The 19,083-nt window shown below is 47.9% G+C and overlaps 1 protein-coding gene across 1 annotated transcript in view; it reads right to left on the bottom strand.

Annotated features, from left to right (window-relative positions):
• Positions 1 to 1,761: 1,761 nt before the first annotated feature.
• ABCA4 (ATP binding cassette subfamily A member 4) overlaps positions 1,762 to 19,083 on the bottom strand; it is a 120,307-nt gene continuing 102,985 nt past the window's right edge. Inside the window, exons 39-50 of the mRNA XM_016209832.2 lie at positions 18,045 to 18,168; positions 17,540 to 17,669; positions 16,631 to 16,751; positions 16,138 to 16,200; positions 14,997 to 15,103; positions 12,828 to 12,969; positions 9,232 to 9,366; positions 8,370 to 8,473; positions 8,195 to 8,287; positions 6,228 to 6,477; positions 4,818 to 4,904; positions 1,762 to 1,791 (exon numbers count right to left, since the gene is read on the bottom strand). Coding sequence (XP_016065318.2) covers positions 1,762 to 1,791; positions 4,818 to 4,904; positions 6,228 to 6,477; positions 8,195 to 8,287; positions 8,370 to 8,473; positions 9,232 to 9,366; positions 12,828 to 12,969; positions 14,997 to 15,103; positions 16,138 to 16,200; positions 16,631 to 16,751; positions 17,540 to 17,669; positions 18,045 to 18,168 — 1,386 coding nt within the window. The remainder of the gene's footprint in view (positions 1,792 to 4,817; positions 4,905 to 6,227; positions 6,478 to 8,194; positions 8,288 to 8,369; positions 8,474 to 9,231; positions 9,367 to 12,827; positions 12,970 to 14,996; positions 15,104 to 16,137; positions 16,201 to 16,630; positions 16,752 to 17,539; positions 17,670 to 18,044; positions 18,169 to 19,083) is intronic.

Below are 19,083 nucleotides of genomic sequence, written 5' to 3' on the forward strand. Positions count from 1 at the left end.
GGTGCCTGTCTGTGGGGAATTGGACTGGCAAATGTGCCCCAAAAGCAACCTGAGCCTGGGACATGTTATGTCCACCACTTAGGACAAGTGAGAGGTGCAGCACAGACTGGGCACTGAGTTGCCCAGGGGTGGCAGATGGCCAGGGCATGTGTGGGCAGAGGGTGCAGGTGAGCCTGAATCCTTGCTGCACCATGCAGCAGATACAAGCTCAGTGTGACCACAGGACAAAGACATGGAGCCAAAACAGGTCTGAGTTATGGGTCACAGGAGAATGAAGATAATGGGTTAAGCAAAACCCAAGTTAGGGCTCAACTGTGTCCCCCAAAAGATGCTGCAGGCCTAACCCTCAGCACCTGCGAGTGTAATGTTACTTGGAAATCGGGTCTTTGTGGATGATCAAGTTAAGGTGAGGTCCTTAGGGTGGGTCCCTATCCATAGGACTGGTGTCGTCTTGAGAAGAGAGTAGAACAGAGGATGGACTATGTGAGGACACAGAGAAGGAAGGGGTCTGCAACCAAGAGACACCTGAGGCCATCAGAGCTGGGAGAGAGGCCTGGAACAGGTCCTGCCCTGGAGCCTTCAGAGGGTGCTCCGCCCTGCCCAACCTTGATATCTGGCCTCAGAACTGAGAGAATAAATTTGTTTGTTTAACTCTCCCAGTCTCTGGTACTTGTTATAGCAGCAACCAGGGCAAACTCATATGGGGTCCACTGTGCAGCTAAGCGGGGGGCGGGAGTATAATGAGGGGGAGGGTAAAGGGGGGTGGGGGAGGGGTGCCTGTATGCTCAGGCCTGGCCTGTAAAAGAGTTGCTGTTGCAAGAGGATCAGACAGACACAAAGCCTCCATCCAACCTGAGGCACACCACTAACGTATAAAGGCACTTGTCTCCTTGGGCCAGCCACAGAATATAGCCACTCCTGCAGGATGGCAGACCTGAAACCCCACCAGTGAGCCACCTGAGGGCTGACCTGGAAAGCTCTGTAATGGGGGATGGGGTCCCATAACAGGCAACTGACAGAGGCTTGCAGTGAGCAAACTTTAGCTGTGCATTGTAAAGGTTTTAGCATTTTCTAAAGTCTTCATTAAACTCACTCTTCTTTGTTGGACAACATAGATGGACCTCTGTGCATCCTTGTGAAAGCTGTGGTGGTCCAGGTCTCACCTCCTTTCAGATTCCGTGGCCTCTGCCCCCCACCCTGGGGCCCCCTTGAAGCCAGGTGCACTCTCTCTGCAGCAACCCCAGGTGAGGGCCAATGCTTCTGCATAAGCATCTGCACTTTTAACCAGAACACCAAGGTAGTGAGCCTCACAGAGAACAGGGAAGAGATTATGTGTGTGTGGTGTGTGTGTGTGTGGGGGGGGGGGGTGTATGTTGGACGCCTTAGAATGGGAGGTGCATGGAGTGAGGAGTTGGGAGCAGAGGGTAACCCTTGGGGTTGACTCAGCATAGAGGACAGAGCTCAGAGGGAGTGTGTCCCTGGCACATATCTGGAGCCTGCTCTGGTGGAGGAGTCCTCCCTATGGCCATCCCCCAGCCCCCCACAACTCTAGACTACAGGCAGGTGCTGCCCCAGTGAAAGGATACTCTCTAGGTAATACACTTCCACATACCAGGCAGCATGAGAATAAAAATGCCAAGGTCACAAACATGGCCCAGGATACTGCCTGGTATTTGTGAAGAGGCTTCTTCCAGCCGTTCACTCTGGACAGGCGAAGCTGCAATGTCTGCTTCACCCCCTGGTTGCAGGTTCTGGAAGGACCTAAGTCTGCTTCCTGCCGCTGCAGTACATCTGCAAGATGAAAAAGGGGAGCGTGGCAGGCCATGGGCCCCATTCCCTCAGCCCAGTGTGACCAGGGACAGTCCAGGGGTGGGAACCCAACACCCTGCATCTTTTGGGGCCCTGGTTGGTAGCAGAGGTGTCAGGACTGGGGCTGGGGCTGGGGTTGGGACAGGCAGAGGACCCTCAACAGAGGACTCAAAGGAACTCCTGCAGAGCCCACCAGGCTACAACCAGGATGCAACTATGGAAAACAGCCTTAGAGTGTATGTGGCTCACAGGGATGATGAATCAGAAGGGAAACCCACCTACCAGGACCCCAGGTATGGGCAGCTAGCAGTCCCTTGTGGCCAGGGGACAGCCTAGTGTAATGCAGAAGATAGCTAAGGTCAGGATCAAGAGCATGGCCCATTGTTCTCCCACAAGTCATTTGAAATGATTTGGTTCAAAACTATTCTTTTTAGATTCTTGGTAAGCTTTACGTGAACCATTAGACATCCTGTGAACCACTGCCTCATGTCATCACAGCAGAAGATGACACGCCGGCACCTGGAAATGGCATGGCCCTGTGTGAATAAGGCCTTGACATCTTTAAACAGTTACAAAGACATGTTGGATCTCATATCCAACCAAAGATCCACTCTCAGCAGCCCTTGCCTCGTCTTCTCCTGTCTAATTATACCTGTGAGGCAGGCCCTCAAATAAGCCGAGCAAACAGAGGTGAAACCCAGATTCAAATAATACCCAGTCAACCATGGGTAATGTTTACACGCACGGCCAGTGGGTGTTTCCCTCAAGCCCTATAGAGCAGGCTTGGCACGAAACCAAGGCTAGTCCCTTCACTACCACCCAGTGCTGCAGAATCCTGCTGTGGCTGGCAGTCCTGCGGCAATCACCCTCACACAAGTTCACACAACGACAGGAAGCTGCACGGGCACAAATTATGTCTAAAACTATCCCAGATGATGCACACCAGGGAGATCAGTGAATTCAGAGAGTGTGTGAGAAATAGATTTGCATTTTATTTTCTCCTTAAAAATAAAACAGACACACATACAGAGAAAAGCAGATCCACTTGATGTGCAAGTCATGTCGAGATCAAAGCTACTAGTAGGATGAACTGGGGCTTCTACTTCTATGGTCTGGATGAAAAGGGTCAGTTTCACCATCAGGTGTCCCAGGTGAACCAGTCAGTTTGGCCTCCTTCTGAAAAAGCCCCCTTTGGAGTTCTCTGTATGCCCCACATGTGTTTGTTTCTGCTGCCGAGGCCTTTCTGACGCTGGGTGGTCGATCGGATGACCGCGTGGCAGAGGCTCTTGTGCTTCCTGCTGCCTGGAGTTCCTTGTGGAAGGAGGTCAGACCTACGGAGAGAGATCAGACGGACTCTCGTCATCTCAGTTGTCCAAAGAGATGGTGCTACGGCTTTTAGATTTTAAAGGTTAAATAGCCATCAATTAATTGTTGGAGGAAGCTCGGCCATGGGCACTGTGATTCTATGAGATCTCCAAGGCTGTGGGCTATTCTGTTTCTGTGTCTGTGAGCAGTCTGGGCCAGATGACCCCTCAGGTCTCTCTGGCTCTAGAGTGCAGACACCATGAAGGCTCACATCCTCTCTGTGCATACATGCTCATACCTCAGAGGGAAGCTACACCCTCTGGTGGTTTCCAAAGGCTATCACAGTGCCTTAATGTTTGCTTTTTAGGCCAAGAAACTTACCAGGCTCTTCCTGTCTTAAAAGCCAAGAAGGCAGGTTTGAAGTGAACTTCTATAGATCATAGACCATCAGCCCCCTCGCCTGGCCCAGAGATGGCTTGGTATTAGCCCTTTAAGAGACAATATGCCAGGTGGGGGTAGGGAAGACATTGGTAGTTCTAGGCAACACTTTTGCTACCCAATAATGTATTCTGAGTTATAAAAGGTATTCACAACTGCAAATGGCTTTCTACTGGTGTAATCAGCAAATTCAAGACCTATGTATGAGAAAGAGGCTGGAAGACCTTAGCAAAACTAACTTTCCCTGGACAGGTACTTTTACTTAGACATTGCTGGGCCCTCTTGGCAGATGGGGTGCAAAGTCAACCTTGCCAAGCAGCCATTAGGTTTCTACTGGTCAAAAAGAAGGTGAAAAATTCATCATAAGCGTGACCTTGGAAAGCAGTGTTTCCATCATTAGCAGTATTTCATTTTTCTTAAAATTGAGAAACTGGTGAGAGGAATGAGAATATTTTGGGAAATAAAAGTTTGCGCATCTTTGCTGATTGGAAAAGTGCTTTGATTTTTTCAATTTACTCTTCAGGTAAGTCTAGAGAGAATGACTGAGTTAATTTGTCCCTTTATAATCCTAGACTTAAACCAAGACACCTTGATTTTGGTGCATCCTCCAGTATGTTCTCTAACCCCCATCCCCTCTGGAACTAGGATGGGGTGGGAGTGCTCCTACATGGGGTCGGGGTGCAATGCCAGAGCAGGAACCTGGAAGCACTGTCCCCTGAGTTGTCACAGTCCAGGATACATACCTTCTATTGCTTCTTCCTTCTATTGCTTCTTCCTTCTATCTATCTTGATAATTTTATAAAGAACAAAGAACCCTCTTCCTAAAGCAGACAATACTCCTCACTCTAACCAAATGTGTCCATCATTGAAATGAAGTGTCACTTTATTCCTTTCCTTTGAAACTCAAACACATGACCAGACATAGATGTCAAATATCCCAACAATCAAGACACTTTAATATTTTCTCCTATTTTGTTTGGTTCTTATTTCCAAAATCTAAATTCTTTTTGCTGTAAGCAAAAACATGTGGGAAAATTCTTTTTAAAAATGCTTTCCCATACCATCCAAATGGTTTCCTGACTATAAAAGGAATCCACACCACGACAGATTGAAAAGTCCTTCAGCACGGAACTGGAGGGGAGGGCGAGCTGGGGACAAGGAGTGCGTGTGGTTCATCGGGGCCCTCTGCAGGAGGCATATCTGAGCCTTGGAGCCCCTCAGGCCCCCTGGACCAAGCAGTGGACTGGGAAAGAGTGGTGGGATACCTTGGCTTGTCGGCTGGCTCCAGCAGCTCGAGGGTGGAAAGGGAGGTCGTAAGTTTCAGTGTGGTGTTTAGCAAAGTTCACAAATACCTGAAGGCAAGAAAAGAGCAAGAATAGGTACATGTTTCCAGAAAGATGATACCCTCCATTCCTCTGCCCACCCGCCCACTTTGCTGTCTCTTTTCCACAGTTAATATACAGCCCTGCTGGAGCAATTTAGGTGCTAGAGGAGGGGAGTCTGGCCCACCAGAGGGAACCCAGCCGCCAGAGCTCTGGGCAGGGCTTGTTTCTTAGAATCCTGAGCTAAGCCAAATCCTGTGGGAGGATTCAAAGGATGTGGGGTATACAAAGCAAGGCAGATCTCAAGTAGCAGCAACCTTCTAAACCTCTGAAGAAACTAAAACCACAAAACTAAACAGGAGTCAGATCTCTCCTCCGTTCTTTATTCAATGAGCAGTGTGGCCGTGACTCCCACCCCTGCCCTCATCTGCTTACGGCTGAGAAGGTGCTGGTGAGCCAGCTCCTCAGAGGACAAATGGAGACCTGCCTATTCCCACTGCATTACTGAGCAGTCCTTAAGGATGTCTATTTAAAACACACAGCAACAAAAGCACACAGCCAGAAACACCCAAATGTCCAAATGGATGCACGGATAAGCAAAACATGATATATACATACAATGGAATATAATTCAGCCTTTAAAAGAAGGCTATTCTGACACGTACTACAACGTGGATGAATCTTGAGGACACGTCAAGTGACATAAGCTAGACAAAAAGGGACAAAATACTGCGTAATTCCACTTACATGAGGTACGTGGAGTGGTTAACATTAAATAGAACAGCGGTTACAGGTGGCTGGGGGTGAGGGGCTAATGCTTAATGGATATAGAGTTTTAATTTGGGAAGATGAACAGTTTCTGGAGATGGATGGTGGTGACGGTTGCACAGCAAAAGGAATGTACTTAAATGCCACTGACTTGTACACTAAAATAGGTAATTACGTTATGCATATTTAACCGCAGTAAAAAGCGATCACATTTTAAAAACCCGATACACAACGCCCATGTTTATCAAAACTCACTGAACTGGACACCTTCAATGGGCGCCTTTTGTTGTATGCAAATTAAGCATCAATAAAGTTGATTTGAAAAAGAAAGAAAAAAGCCACCACCGCAAGCCAGGAAGGAGGAAATAAAGTCATAGTGCAGTGGTGAAGGGTGCTGCAAAGTCAGCCAAATTTGCTGCTGAGGAAGTAGTGCTGGGCAGCAACTTCTGACAGGCCGAGCTCCGCCTACTGGGCAGGGGAGCAGGGGCTGGATCGCAGGCTTGCCCTGCCTCCCTGGAGGGGTCCGGCCCAGGCTGGGCGTCCAGTCCTTGCACTGCCCTGCGCTGCACCGCCCCCGGGACTCGCCTGGTCCAGCGTGGTCTGCGTGATGGAGTACTCCTCAATGAGCAGGCTGTCCTTGTGGGAGAGCAGCAGCCGGAAGATCTTGGCCAGCGAGGAGGAGGGGACCTGGAACTGGACCATGTTGTGGTGCCTCTCCCTCTGCACGCTGCCCGGGAAGTTTCCCTGGAAGAACTGCTCCACGGGGTTCAGGTCGGGAAGCAAGCCATCCTTTGGGGGTTTGATCTTCATTGTGACGACATAGCCATCTCCGAACCTAGGGGACACCCACGGAGGCGTGGTACAGGCCTGTTAGTGGTTGGGTCTAAGGCAGTCTCTAAATAAGGAATAAACTCATCAAAAATATTGGGGATTAAAGGCCACACTATAGGTCTTTTGTGCACGTTTAAAACGGGGAGGAAAAACCCACGATAGTTCCTGGAGAAATAGTTTGGTGCTAGTTTTTAGAGGTCTAGGTGTCTGTGTGTGGTGAGGTGGCCCACCAGACCTATGTCACAGCCTCCTGGAGGCATGGATGCTCCCTGCTCCTTTCCGTCTCACATACTTGCTGAAGTCAAAGGTGGCTTTAGCCCCCTGCGGCGATCACAGGCCTGCCCATGAAGGCCAGCGGGGCCGGCGCTCTCACTCAGTGGTGGAAAGGCTGCCTGGTCCTTTAAGAGGCTGGCCAGGGTGGGGAAAGGCTTGGAAAGGCAGCACTTTCCTGTGGACACTTCCAAAACAAATGGAGCTGCCAGGGCCAGGTGCTTCCTGACCCCTTCACCAGGTGAACAGGTCACCTAATGTGGATAAAGAATGGTCCACCACAGAGCATGGTCCATCCCGGCATACCCGTGTCAGTTATAACATATTTCAGCATTCCCTCCAGGATCAAGGTCACTCCCCTCTACATAAAATGCCTCTACCTTTCAGTTCTGGAAAACTGTCCCTCCACCCGGGGAACAGTTCTCTCTCACCTGCCCTACCATGGGGATAGTGAAGAGTGAAAGGGAAAGGAGGAGGGAACAGCCGTGTCTCCAGCAGCAGACACAGGAAGCTGCTGACACAGGTCTGGTGACCTCATGTGCAGAAGTTCCCCTATATGTCTGTGCAGTGTCCCAGCTATAGTTGCTCAAGAAATCATGGGTCAAATATCCCAATGAAGCCAATCTCCTAGACCTTTCTCTTGATCACCAGTCTGCCCTGATGCAGGGAGAAATGATGACTACTGTGCCACACAGGCCCCTGGCCACATCTCAGCATAGGTAAGGTGGGTTACCTGCTGTTCCTTTCACCCACCAGCACAGGGACTTTTATATTCTGGGCTCTCCAAAAGCATTTGTTAAAAAAACAAGTGATAACTGCAAATCCACCCTTCCTAATTTATAATGTGTATCAGAATGCAAGGGAGCATGGTGTTTTGTCATAATCTTATTATAACCGATTGGCAGCTTTGGCAGGGAAACAATTGTTAATACCACACTATTCACAGCAGTTTACAATTTATAGTGTAGTGAAGATTACTGGCGTTTCTAGTTTTCTTGTATAATACACAGTCATTTCTCAAACTCAAAAGCATATGACATGCCAGAAAGGAAAACTAATTCTCTAACCATTCGTAAGTTGATTGTGGGCTTGTTAAACAGGTCTTCGGTCCTGGATTTGTTGGGACAAGTGGCCGGGTAATGAGGCATTGGTAGTGACTCTCCCTCCTCCCAGCCAGGCTGTGCACATGCCCCAATCAGAATGCTCTATCTGGAGACTCGGGGAGCCTTCGGCCACAGGCACTTAGCACAGTATAGAGAGTTTCTTTCAGCAGATGGCTTTTTCCTTTTGCTGCTGCTGAAGGAGGCCTGTCCACCACCTGCCTCTGCCCATGGGGTGAGGGGGCAGCAGGACCCTCCCAAGTGTCGGTAGAGAGCAAAGGGCCTGCTTATTACCCCCATCCCTGCCCCATGAAGGTAAAAAAGGTGCCCCCTGCCCCACCATCTCCTTACTTGTACTTGAGGTGCTGACTGGTGCCCAGACACTGAAAGGTGCCCTTCACCATGATGGCCAGCCGGGTACACAGGGCCTCACATTCCTCCATGCTGTGGGGTAGAGGAGAGGAGGTGAGGGGTGGGGACTCCCACCCACCTGCCTGCTCCACCCCAGCCCCTGGGACTCTCTTGCCTGTGGGACGTGAGGACCACAGCCCTCCCTTCTCTGATGATGCTCACGATGGTGTTCCACAGCATGCGTCGTGCCTGGGGGTCCATGCCTGTGGTGGGCTCGTCCTGTGAGGCGGCAGAGAGGGCAGGGGCCTGGCTTACTGCCCGCCTATGATTGGCTCCCTCTGAGCATTATCTCTGGCAGACAATGCACAAGTCACTCCCCAGTGGGGTGAGAGCCAGGGTACCGGTGCACAGTGTGTGGAAGGCGGAAGGGAGGTGGAGAATCGGGGGAGTGCATATCTCTAGACCTGTTTCATCCCAGAAATGGGTTAAAGTTGATTAAGGCAAAGGTAAAATTACCTTAAAAACAAACAAGCAAACAAAATTCCCCAACTCTTACACACATGTTTGCAAGGAGGCAAGGAGGCAACTTTGAGACTTTTCTGGTTCCCTCCAAGTCCTGAGACCCATGGCCTCAGAAACCCCAGACCTTATGAGCATGGGGGCCTCAGGCTCCAAGTGAGAGTCACATGAGCCTCTGATCCAGGCTAATGCTCCTGTCCACTTCAAACCCCAAACAGACCTTTTCTGGCAGTAGTAATTTCTGAGCTGACGTCGACACTCCACAGAGGGGCTGAACTTCCCTGCTGTGAGCCTGTGGGCCCACAAGAGACTTCCCAGGAACTTAAAGGGAAAATGTGTTGTGACTCCTGTTTTTCCCAAGAGCTGCACACCAAGCACTGGGCTGATTTGTTCAAAATGAATATCCAGATAAAAACTGACCACTGCATTTTCTAAATCTGCTGACCCAACCACAGAGATGCATCACTTGAATCCAACCCTTGGGCCTTCCAGTCCCCACAGGTCACAAGGCCTCTCACCAACAACACCAGAGGTGGGCAGCCGATCAGGGCAATGGCTGTGGAGAGTTTCCGCTTATTGCCCCCACTGTAGGTGCCCACCAGGCGGTCCGCATAGAGAGACAGGCCCAGGCTCTGAATACTCCAGTTTGCCACCTGGGAAAGAGAAAGAAATCCCATTTGGGAAAGACAAGCAGGCATCTCAGACCTCCACCAATTCAGAGCCTTGAGCTCCCAGATCTCACACATCTGGGATGAGAGTGCCACCTGTTGGCTCATGTTCTTTGGCACATGCTTCAAAGACCAGGAGTCTTCTTTCCATTCTGCGCCTTAGATTCCAGCTTGGTCAGCTCAGCACCCATTGGGTGCAGCCCCCTGGGAAATGGGCTTCAGCCTTTTAAAGAGCAGGACCCAGTGTCCCAGACTATGGCTAGAAGGGGAAGAGGAAGAGTCCTGGGGTCTGTTTGAGAAGATGGTGGGTCTCACTGATTCCACCCCTCAACAAGCATCACACTTGAGGTCTTTTGCACCAAATATGTACTTACTGAGCACCCACTATGAGCCAGGCTCTGTACTAGGCACTGGAGGATAATGGTAAACATAGTCAATGACCTTGCACTCACAGATAGAGTAGAATGACAGATTATAACCATGCTTTAAGGGAACTAAACAGGGAACTGTGATGGAGAGTAACAGGTGTGTGTGTGCACACACATGCATGCACATGCATGTGCACAGGAATAAAACTAGGGAAGTCACTGGAGATAACCCCCCATGCTTCTGCCTTGCACAGGTATAGTTCTGCCTGGAATGTTCTTCCCCTAGATATCCACCTGGCCCCTCTCAGCTCCTGCATGTCCCCACTCAGAGTTCACGTTCTCAGTGAGGTCTTCCCTGGGCCACCCTACCTCAACACACAAACCACACGCCAACAATCCTCTGCTTAATTTCCCCCCTAAGGACTTTCATTCACAAATATACTGTTTATTTCACGTATCTATTATTGTCTGTCCTCCCACTAGAATGTAAGCTCTGTTTCTTACTTTTTATTTGGAACAGTTTTCATCTTACAATAAGGTGTAAAAATAAGAATAGTAAAAAGAACACTCATAAACTCTTTCTCTCCCTCTTTACACAGATACATACACACATGCACACACACACACACACACACACAATTTTTTCAGGCCCAAAGATACATCGTGGCCCTTCACTCCTAAATACCTCAGAGTCTGTTTTCTAAAGATAAGGTTATTCTCTTACATAACCACGACACAGTTACACATGTCAGTAAATTTAGCATTGTCACTGTACTTTTATCTAATCTACCGTTCACAGTCCAGTTTTGTCAATTGGCCTAATAATGTCCTTCGTAGCATTACTTTCTCTCCAGTACAGGATGCAGGCTAGTGTCCATTATTCAGTCACTGTGTCTACTTAACCTCCTGTGATCAGAAGCATTTCCATAACCTTCCTCTGCTTTCTTTGTCTTTTATGATTTTGATTCTTTTGAAGATTACAGCCTCTGTAATTTTAAAATAGAATGTTCCTTTAGAGGTTCTCTGATGTTTCCTCATGGTAAGATGCAGGTTTATGCATTCCCAATCAGAATATTACTAAGTGAAACTGTGCCCTTCTCAGGGCATTGCATCTGTGGCGTGAGATAGCCATCTGCCTCTCAGGCAATGTTAATTTTGATCACCCAGTCAAGGTGTTGTCTAATTCCTCTATTGAAAAATGATTATGCTTCCCCCTTGCAACCAATAAGCAATTTGTGGGGCATATTTTTAAACCACACAAATATCTTGCTTGTCATAAAAAATTTCCCCTAGATTTATCAACTGTTGATGATTCTTGTGTAATCCAATCTTTACTATAATCATTGCAAAATGGTTTTCCAACTCCATAACTTCTTCCACATAACCAGTTGTCTCAGAATTTGACTGTAAGCAAGAATCTTCCCTTCTCTCCTGTTTATTTATCCATTTAATAGCATTGACTTATGAATTCCTATCCCTCCCTGTGTTTTATAATTTATCGTGGTATTTCATTATTTTGATGCCCAAATTGTCCCATATATGGCCATTGGGAGCCCTTTCGACATGGCTCCTGTGTACTTGTGACATGCCTCTATTTTTTCTTAAGCACTTCTTTACTCCTGGCATAAGATTTTCCAGGCTCATTTAATACCTATGCTGTCCCAGGCTTGGAATTTGTCATTTGTTTGAAGAGTCATAGTTTCTTTTAGTGGGGAATGGTTGCTACTGGGGTATTTCTTCTTCTTAGCCTTTTCAGTTATATCCATACACAAACATACACACGTCTATGCACATACCTATACATGCATATGCACAATACACAGGGATACATTATGCGTGCATGCACAAGCTTGTACATATAAATATTTCATGAGTTTACAGTGAATTTCCAATTCCAATCCATCCCCACAGGGTAATTGCTTGCTTTCCCCCTTTCCATATTTGTATGTCTCTTCTTCCACAGTGAAAATGTTGGCTCCCAGCAACATTAACACATTTATTCATTTACTTACTCCTATAACACATCTAACTGGTTTCAGAACTGTTTACCCATGCCACTATAAAAAGTAAATAGACTAAAGAGAGCTCAGAATTCGTTTGTAGTTTTTTCTCTCTGCTTCATTTACTTAAGACTTAGGCTATATAGTCAAGTACTGCATCATCAGTTATCTGTATTAGTTCTTCCCCTCCCCCTCTGCAAATAATATTTATTTGAAATAAAATTGGGTTAATTTGTTTCAGTTTACTTTCAGTGTTAGGATTTTCTTTTTGTTTTCATTTTTACTCCCTTCCCATTCTTATTTAGTTTTATTTTTTGAATATGCAGAATATTATTAACATGCTTCCAAAAATGAAAACTATACAAAAAGGTATACTCAGAGAAGTGTCATTCCCTCCCATTTCCCTGTCACCCATTTCCCTCTTGTCCATGATGGAATTTAGTGTTTTCTGATTTATCCTTTCTGTTTGTAAAGACAAGCAGAAAAATGTGTGCTTTCTTATTTTTCTTAGTTTCTTACATAAAAAGCATTATGCATGTGCCATTTTGTACTTTGCTTTTTTTTTTTTACTTGAAAATCTCTCTTGGAAATATCTCCATGTCATTTCAGGGATTTTCCTTGTTCTTTCTTTCCTTTCTTTCTTTCTTTCTTTTTGCAGCTGCATAAGTCTTTCTTGTATGTATATATTGTAAGTTATTCAACCAACATCTTATTCCTGAACATTTAGGTAATTTCCAATATTTTCAACTAAAATGCAGTGAATAACTTTGTGCATGTGCATTTTGTACTGTGGGAGGAGCACCTGCAGGGTAAATTCCCAGAAATGGGATTCTGGGTGAAAGGACTCAGACATACATTGTTTTGTGAGAGATGAGGGCAGGGACATTTTTGTCTATTTTTCTCATTGCTATACCCCCTCATCCAGAACAGTACTTGGCACATAGTAAACACTCAGTAAGCATTTGGTGAATGAATGAATGGATAGCATTCTATGGCTTTCCCATTGCTAAATAACTGCACTCTTGTGAAATAGCCTGACGGTTTTCCAAACCCCTAAGTTGCCACAACAGCTGTTTACCCTCTGGATTTCCTCGGCTGGCACTCCCCGAAGCCGGGCGTAAAGGTAAAGGTGTTCTCGCCCAGTGAGCAGGTCATCAACTGCATCAAACTGAGGACAGTAGCCCATACTTCGACGGACTTCAGAAATATTGGTTAAAATACTGCAACAAGAATAAACGATTAGCGAGTTTCCGTCAGAGAGGGGGTGAGCAGAGAGCTGGGGCTGGAGGAGCTTCTGCCAACAGGGTAAGAAGCTGCCTCCTCTTTTCTCCCGCTTTGCTTCAGAACTGTGCATACACTGAAGAATCAAAGCAGGGGCCCTCAGAAACGGGCAGCCTGCAGGCCTTCTCAGCTCGGACCCCAGCCAGGTCCTCCAGTTTCGCTGTCCAGGATAAACGGAATACCTGTTCCCCAGATTAGCTATGGTTTTGGATTGGCTCACCTCATATGTTCCTTTAAAAACAAAGGGAAGGTCAGGTTTCAGAAACTGAACAGTGAATTTTGAACCCTTTCAGACACTTGGGAAGTAGTTAGAGAAGATACATGCCCCCCAATGAAAGTAAACTTCTCCATCTGTATTTATTGGCAGAGATATAGTCAGTTAAAGATGAACCACATGGATCATACCCTAGAGCAAGAGGCTGGCAAGGAGAAGAGATGAAGGTAATTGAGTTCTATCAACTCGCTTTGACTAATATATTCTCCCTCACTAGAAAATACATCGCCTCGAAGGAAAAATAAACTGTCCATACACTGGATGAACTCTTTCCCCTTTCCCTTATAGTTCAGGGTCTATGAAGAAAGGATGGATATAACAGGATGGAACAGAGAGACGCTATACACTATGACGGTCCCCCACTATGACAAAAACAACTCCAGGTATGGCTGGGCCAGTTAAAACCAGCCAGGGAAGCAAGGAGCGTACTTGGTGAAATTCATAGGAGCTTCCAAACCAGAGAACCCAATTTTGTGTCTTAAATCTATAGTTTCTTTGTAGCTTCCATCTTGGTTTTAACTTCTGAGCATCAGACTTTTTCTCATTTGGACTGTAACTTGATGTCTTGTGACAAGTCCCATTACAGCCCCCTGTCTTCTGCACCCTGTCCCCTAAGACTCCTTTTGTTACCACTGTGAAGTCACTTGCTTGATTGTAAGCTAAGCTGGATCTGCAGACCAGATAGATCCAGCCACGGTCTTGCTACAACCCTGCCAGTCCCTTTGCTCTGGACCCAACAGGGATGATCTGGGAAGGCCTGGGCACCAAGTTCATCCTGCCTGAGCCAGTGACCATGCTCAGGACTCCCCTTTCCAGTGGGCATTGGACCATGTTGAGGATGGCTCTTAGGTGATGAGGCCTTAGTCAGGCAAATGCTGTGCAGGCATGAGCAGTGCTTAATTCCACTTATAAACCAAGGCCTAGAGTTCCTCTGGGCACATCTAATGTGTGTGAGCTCTGCTGTTCAAGGAACATCTAGAAAGAGGCAAACAGGCATGAGCTCCTGTTCTCCATCCTGTGTCCACAGAGAATCAGCCTCTTCACTCACACCTTATTACAAAGAGCAGAAGGCACCTCCCAGACTCCCAAGTGCATGCCAGTTTTTCTTTATAAAGGTTCCTTGGCCTGGCAAAACCAAACATCAGCACAGAAATAGCCAATGCAGATTATAGCCCTTGAGGGCCCTTGAACCCAACTCCATCTAGCTCAGAGAAGGGTTGTTGCATAACAGGGATTCTCAACTGGAGGCCTGGGGATCCTGCAGAGCCATAAATGTGCTTCAGGGCTCAGTAAATTCCCCAAAACTCTTTGCAAAAATATGTGGAGGGAGGTCATGAGAGGCAATGGTGTATTTTTTATATGAAGAAGGTACAAGTGTTCATCAAATGCTGAAGGACTTCATGACTCCAAAAGAGTAAACACCACTGACTTAGTGCACCTGGTACTCTCTGAGAATCCATGCAACAGAGGAAACTCCTAACAATCACAATTCTATTCCATTTTCCAGGAGGTCCCAATCTTGGACTTTTTGGACCGCGCTCACTGAGATGTTCACCACTCCGCACAGATCTTTTAGGCTCTTAGAGTCACCCTCAGACACAGTGTCTGAAGCTCACGCTCCCTATGCTAGAACAGGGACATGGCCCGGGACCTATGGGAGATACCCTGGGACAGGACGAGCGGGACACTTACCTCTTGCCTCCTACAGTGGCATCGCCTGAGGTTACTGTAGTGTCCCCAGTGAGCATTTTGAAAGTGGTCGTTTTGCCAGCTCCATTCACTCCCAGGAGGCCAAAGCACTGAGGGGGAACACACAGAACCGGCCTCATCCTAGAGCCCAAGAGGATCTGGAGTATCAGGCCCTAGAGCAAAGTGTGTGTGTGTTGGGGGTTATATTCTAGACTTGTGCTTCCATTAGGGGGCCACAAGCTCCATGTGGTGCAGGGTAGCAGAATATGCTCCCCCAAAATATGCCACTTTGGCATAAGGATGATTTTGAATTAAGAAGCAGATATAAGAAAAGTTTTCTGTCTTCTCCCTATTTGCCTAAAAGCAGGACATAAATTTACGAGGTGTTTCCCCTCCCCTCTCTACCAGGAAAGACAGTCACTGAAGACAACTTTAGACCCTCGCCAGCCTGGAGATGGCACCAGAGGAATCTACATAACAAATTTTACTAACCTGCCATTATCTGCCATTAGTTCCCCATATATTTGCCTCCCTACAATCTGCTACCCTGGACTCAAAGTCCCTTTCCTTTGTCTTGTCGCTTCTCTAACAATGTCCTGTTCCTTGCTAAGATGCTAATAAAGACCAAGCTCTAACCAACCGTTTGCGTCATTTCCTTCCGAATGTACATGAGATGCACCTGCTAACAAACTTCTCTTTGTTTTCCTCTTGTTAATCTGTCTTTTGTCAGAGCAATTTACGGAGCCTGAGAAAGTCCGAAGGTAGTAGGAAAGAGGATCTTTCCTCCCCTACGGTGACTAATGAGCACTAAAAATGAATCCAGGCTGAATTGATATGTGCTTAAGTGTAAAACATACTGGATTTTGAAAGCTTAGAACAGAACAAAAGAATGTAAAGTACCTCATAATGTTTTATATGAATTATATGTTGAAGCGATAACATTTGAGATATATTGGATAAAATAAGTAATTAAGATTAATTTCACCTGTTTTTACCTTTTTCCTATGGCTACTAGAAAATTTAAAATGACCTATGGTGATCTGTGTTTTATATTTACTCGATAGCTCGGCTTAGTGAGGAGGAGAAGTGTGCGTAGGAGCTGATTTTCTGAAGCCCTTTCCAGTGTGACCTGCAGCGTACCCACCTCTCCAGGACGGACCCCCACACACAGCCTGTCCACCGTGGGGCTGGAGGTGCCTGAATAAATCTGCAAGATCAGAGAACTGGACTTAGGACTGAGAGAGGCTAAATCAGGGAAGGCAAGAGAGAGCAAAGAATGGCTTAGGCGAAAACTACCAACATGAAGAGGTTACAGACTAACAAGACATTCAGAGAGGTGCTGTGAACCCCAAGAATCTTGAAACTGAGCCTGTGTAGAAATCAGCCAGAGAAACATTAGTGAGGCCCTGGCTGAGGCCCTGCATCAGTACCCCAGATGAATACTAGGGAAAATGTGTTGGAATTCTATGATCTTGGAAGACAAGTTAAACACAAAGAAGACAGGCTCACATAAAATTAGACAAACAGGTCTCTTGCATAGGCACATGGCTTATTCTACAAAAGGCAAATGACAATGTCGTGCCATCTCTGGGTCCAGCTGCGCCTCCAAACGAACACGCCTACACCTATTTCCTTACCTTGGTTAGTTCATTGAGACTTAAGATATCAGTTTTATTTCCCCTGCTGATAATTCTTTGTCTTTCTTCAGCCACATCATCATCTTCATCCACGATAGGCTCCTTCGCGGGCTCAGCGATCCTGGAGGAAGGAAAGGGGCCCGCATTGGGCTGGTGCACAGCGTCCTCAGCACTGTCCTCTTCTGCCTCTTCCCGTTCCCTCTCTTCTGCCCCAGCCCGGCTCTCTATCACATAAGACTTGAATTCTTAAGAGGACTCCCAACAGGAAAGGCATTAGGCATTAGGCAGAGAGGGCAAGTGCTCAAGCCCGGAGTCAGCCCTGGGTTCTAGGGGCTGCCTTCTGGAAGCTTGATCGCCCATGTCAGGATGAGGCAGGGTCTGGAGAGAAGCCTGGGGAGGAATGGCTGGGCTGGGGCACGGTTGGCAGCCACCTCCCCCAGAGAGGGGCACTATCATTCCCCCCACATTGATCCTGGCTGCACTCATCTCTTATTGCCCCACATCACTCCCTTCCTCCCCTGCCCTGTCCCTACTCTCACATCTTTAATTAACAAAGGGGCCTCCTTTGTCTTTTTCCTATGAATGCATAGAGCTGTATGGAGACCCCTTAACCATTGTCATTTGCCATGCTATCATCCAGTTTAAAATGAGCATCTGTTAATTAAATGAGGGGTTAAATATTAGGGCTTGAGGCCAGTAACATTGTATTTTAGATACTTTAAAGTTTAGAGTCTTCACTAATTCTTTTGTGCCAATTTTAGGTCCCTTCTTCTTGCGTTACTCAGCAAGCCAGGCTTTGAGAACGTGAAAACCATCATGGTGTGGGGCTCATGAGGAGAAAGATGACCACGTGGACATAAAGCCACGGCCCCAGACGCTGGCCCCCTCGGGGCAGCAGCGTGGACGTACCATCGGGTGAGGAAGAAGTGGTGCTGCAGGAGGAGGGTCAGAAGGAAGTACACCACCCCTTCTGCCGCCATGGCAACCAGGTTCTTCCCAATAAGGTCCCACTGGAACGGATTTGGAGAGTTCTCTTCGCCTGGGAACAGAGGCCAGCCAAAAGCAACAGGAATTAGGTCCACTCTGCTGCCCCAGGTGCCCCTACGGACCTGGTTTCCACACTCGGCTCCGCTAGGCCAGGCCTTATGCAAGGGAGTGAGCCAGAGCCAGACACGGCTCATCTTGGCTCCTCGAGTCAGGGTAGGAAGAGTAGAGCCTGCCCGTCACCCCTCCTGTGGCTCCTCAGCCAAGGAAACAGAGGTGCCCTGATTGCTTCTAGGCGGCAAGACTACCCAGGCCAACCAGGTGCCCTACCCCCGGCCCAGGCTGCGGGGATGGATAGAAACCCCTGCGTTAGCACCCCGAGCCTCGAAGGAGCCAGGGCCGTGCTCAACCAGCCTCGACTGCCACCCACCAAACCGGGCATAGACGTCTGTCACAGCCTGGCTCAGTGCCAGGTCAATGAGGCCCCGGCCCAGGCAGAAGTGGGGGAAGACAATGAGCAGCTTCTTCAGCATCGCATTGAATCTGAGCAGCGTCTGAAACAGAAAAGCAGGGCAGTCAGGGATGGGGCCAAGCCCACGTACCCCATCCTGAGCAGGGTGGGGCCTGGATGCCCTCAGAGAAAGGACCAGGGCAAGGACTGCAGACAGAGGGGCCAGGCAGCCAGACTGTCTGCAGGAGGGATTTGTCAAGCAGACAGGAAAATTCTGAAACACTGACAAAAGGTGACTCTTTGGGGGATCTCACTGCAGACTCACTTTGAAATTACACACAGCCCTCCAAGGCATTTGTTACCAGGAGATGCAGCAGCTTCTGGGAATGCGGCCGGGGCTCTCTAGCCCCTGGTACAGCTGTGAGCCATCGCTGTCACTGGGAACTGAGGCTCTCTCATCTGCTCTATCTTAGCTTAGCTTTGACCAAAGAGGAGAGGGTCCCCGGAGCACACGTAGCGATGGACTGTGTGCAAATGTCACCAGCACTAAAGAAGGCAGAAACTCTCTCTGGTGTCTGTGTTGAGCTGGGGGGGACTTGTTTTCAGGTGCTCAGATTGCGCTTGCTGCCTCAGCCTCGAAGTGTTAGGCAGAGCCTCCCCCAAGCAGGCAGAAGGGGAGGAGGGGAGGGTAAAGGGGCCACCGCTGCCCACCCATCTGGTCCATCCCCACCCCACAGCCTCCTTCCTCTTCCGCCTCCCACTGCCCCCTACAGTTACCAAAAGGCACTCTGTTCTGTTGCCTCTGGGCCTTTGCACTTGCAGCTTCTGCTAACCATTGCTATTGTCAGGAAAGAAAGCCTTTCTTCACAAAGCTGGCTCCAATAGCCCCTCCTCTCATAAGCCTTCCCAGAGTCCCATGGCAAAATACCCACTCCACTCTCACAATACTTTCCACGTCGCGAGGGTTAATTGTTTTTTACCTGTCTACTTTCTCTCCTAGTGAGTGGTCCCCGGAGGA

Source organism: Miniopterus natalensis, chromosome 9 (genome assembly GCF_054644295.1).
Source record: "Miniopterus natalensis isolate mMinNat1 chromosome 9, mMinNat1.hap1, whole genome shotgun sequence".
NCBI lineage: Eukaryota > Metazoa > Chordata > Mammalia > Chiroptera > Miniopteridae > Miniopterus > Miniopterus natalensis.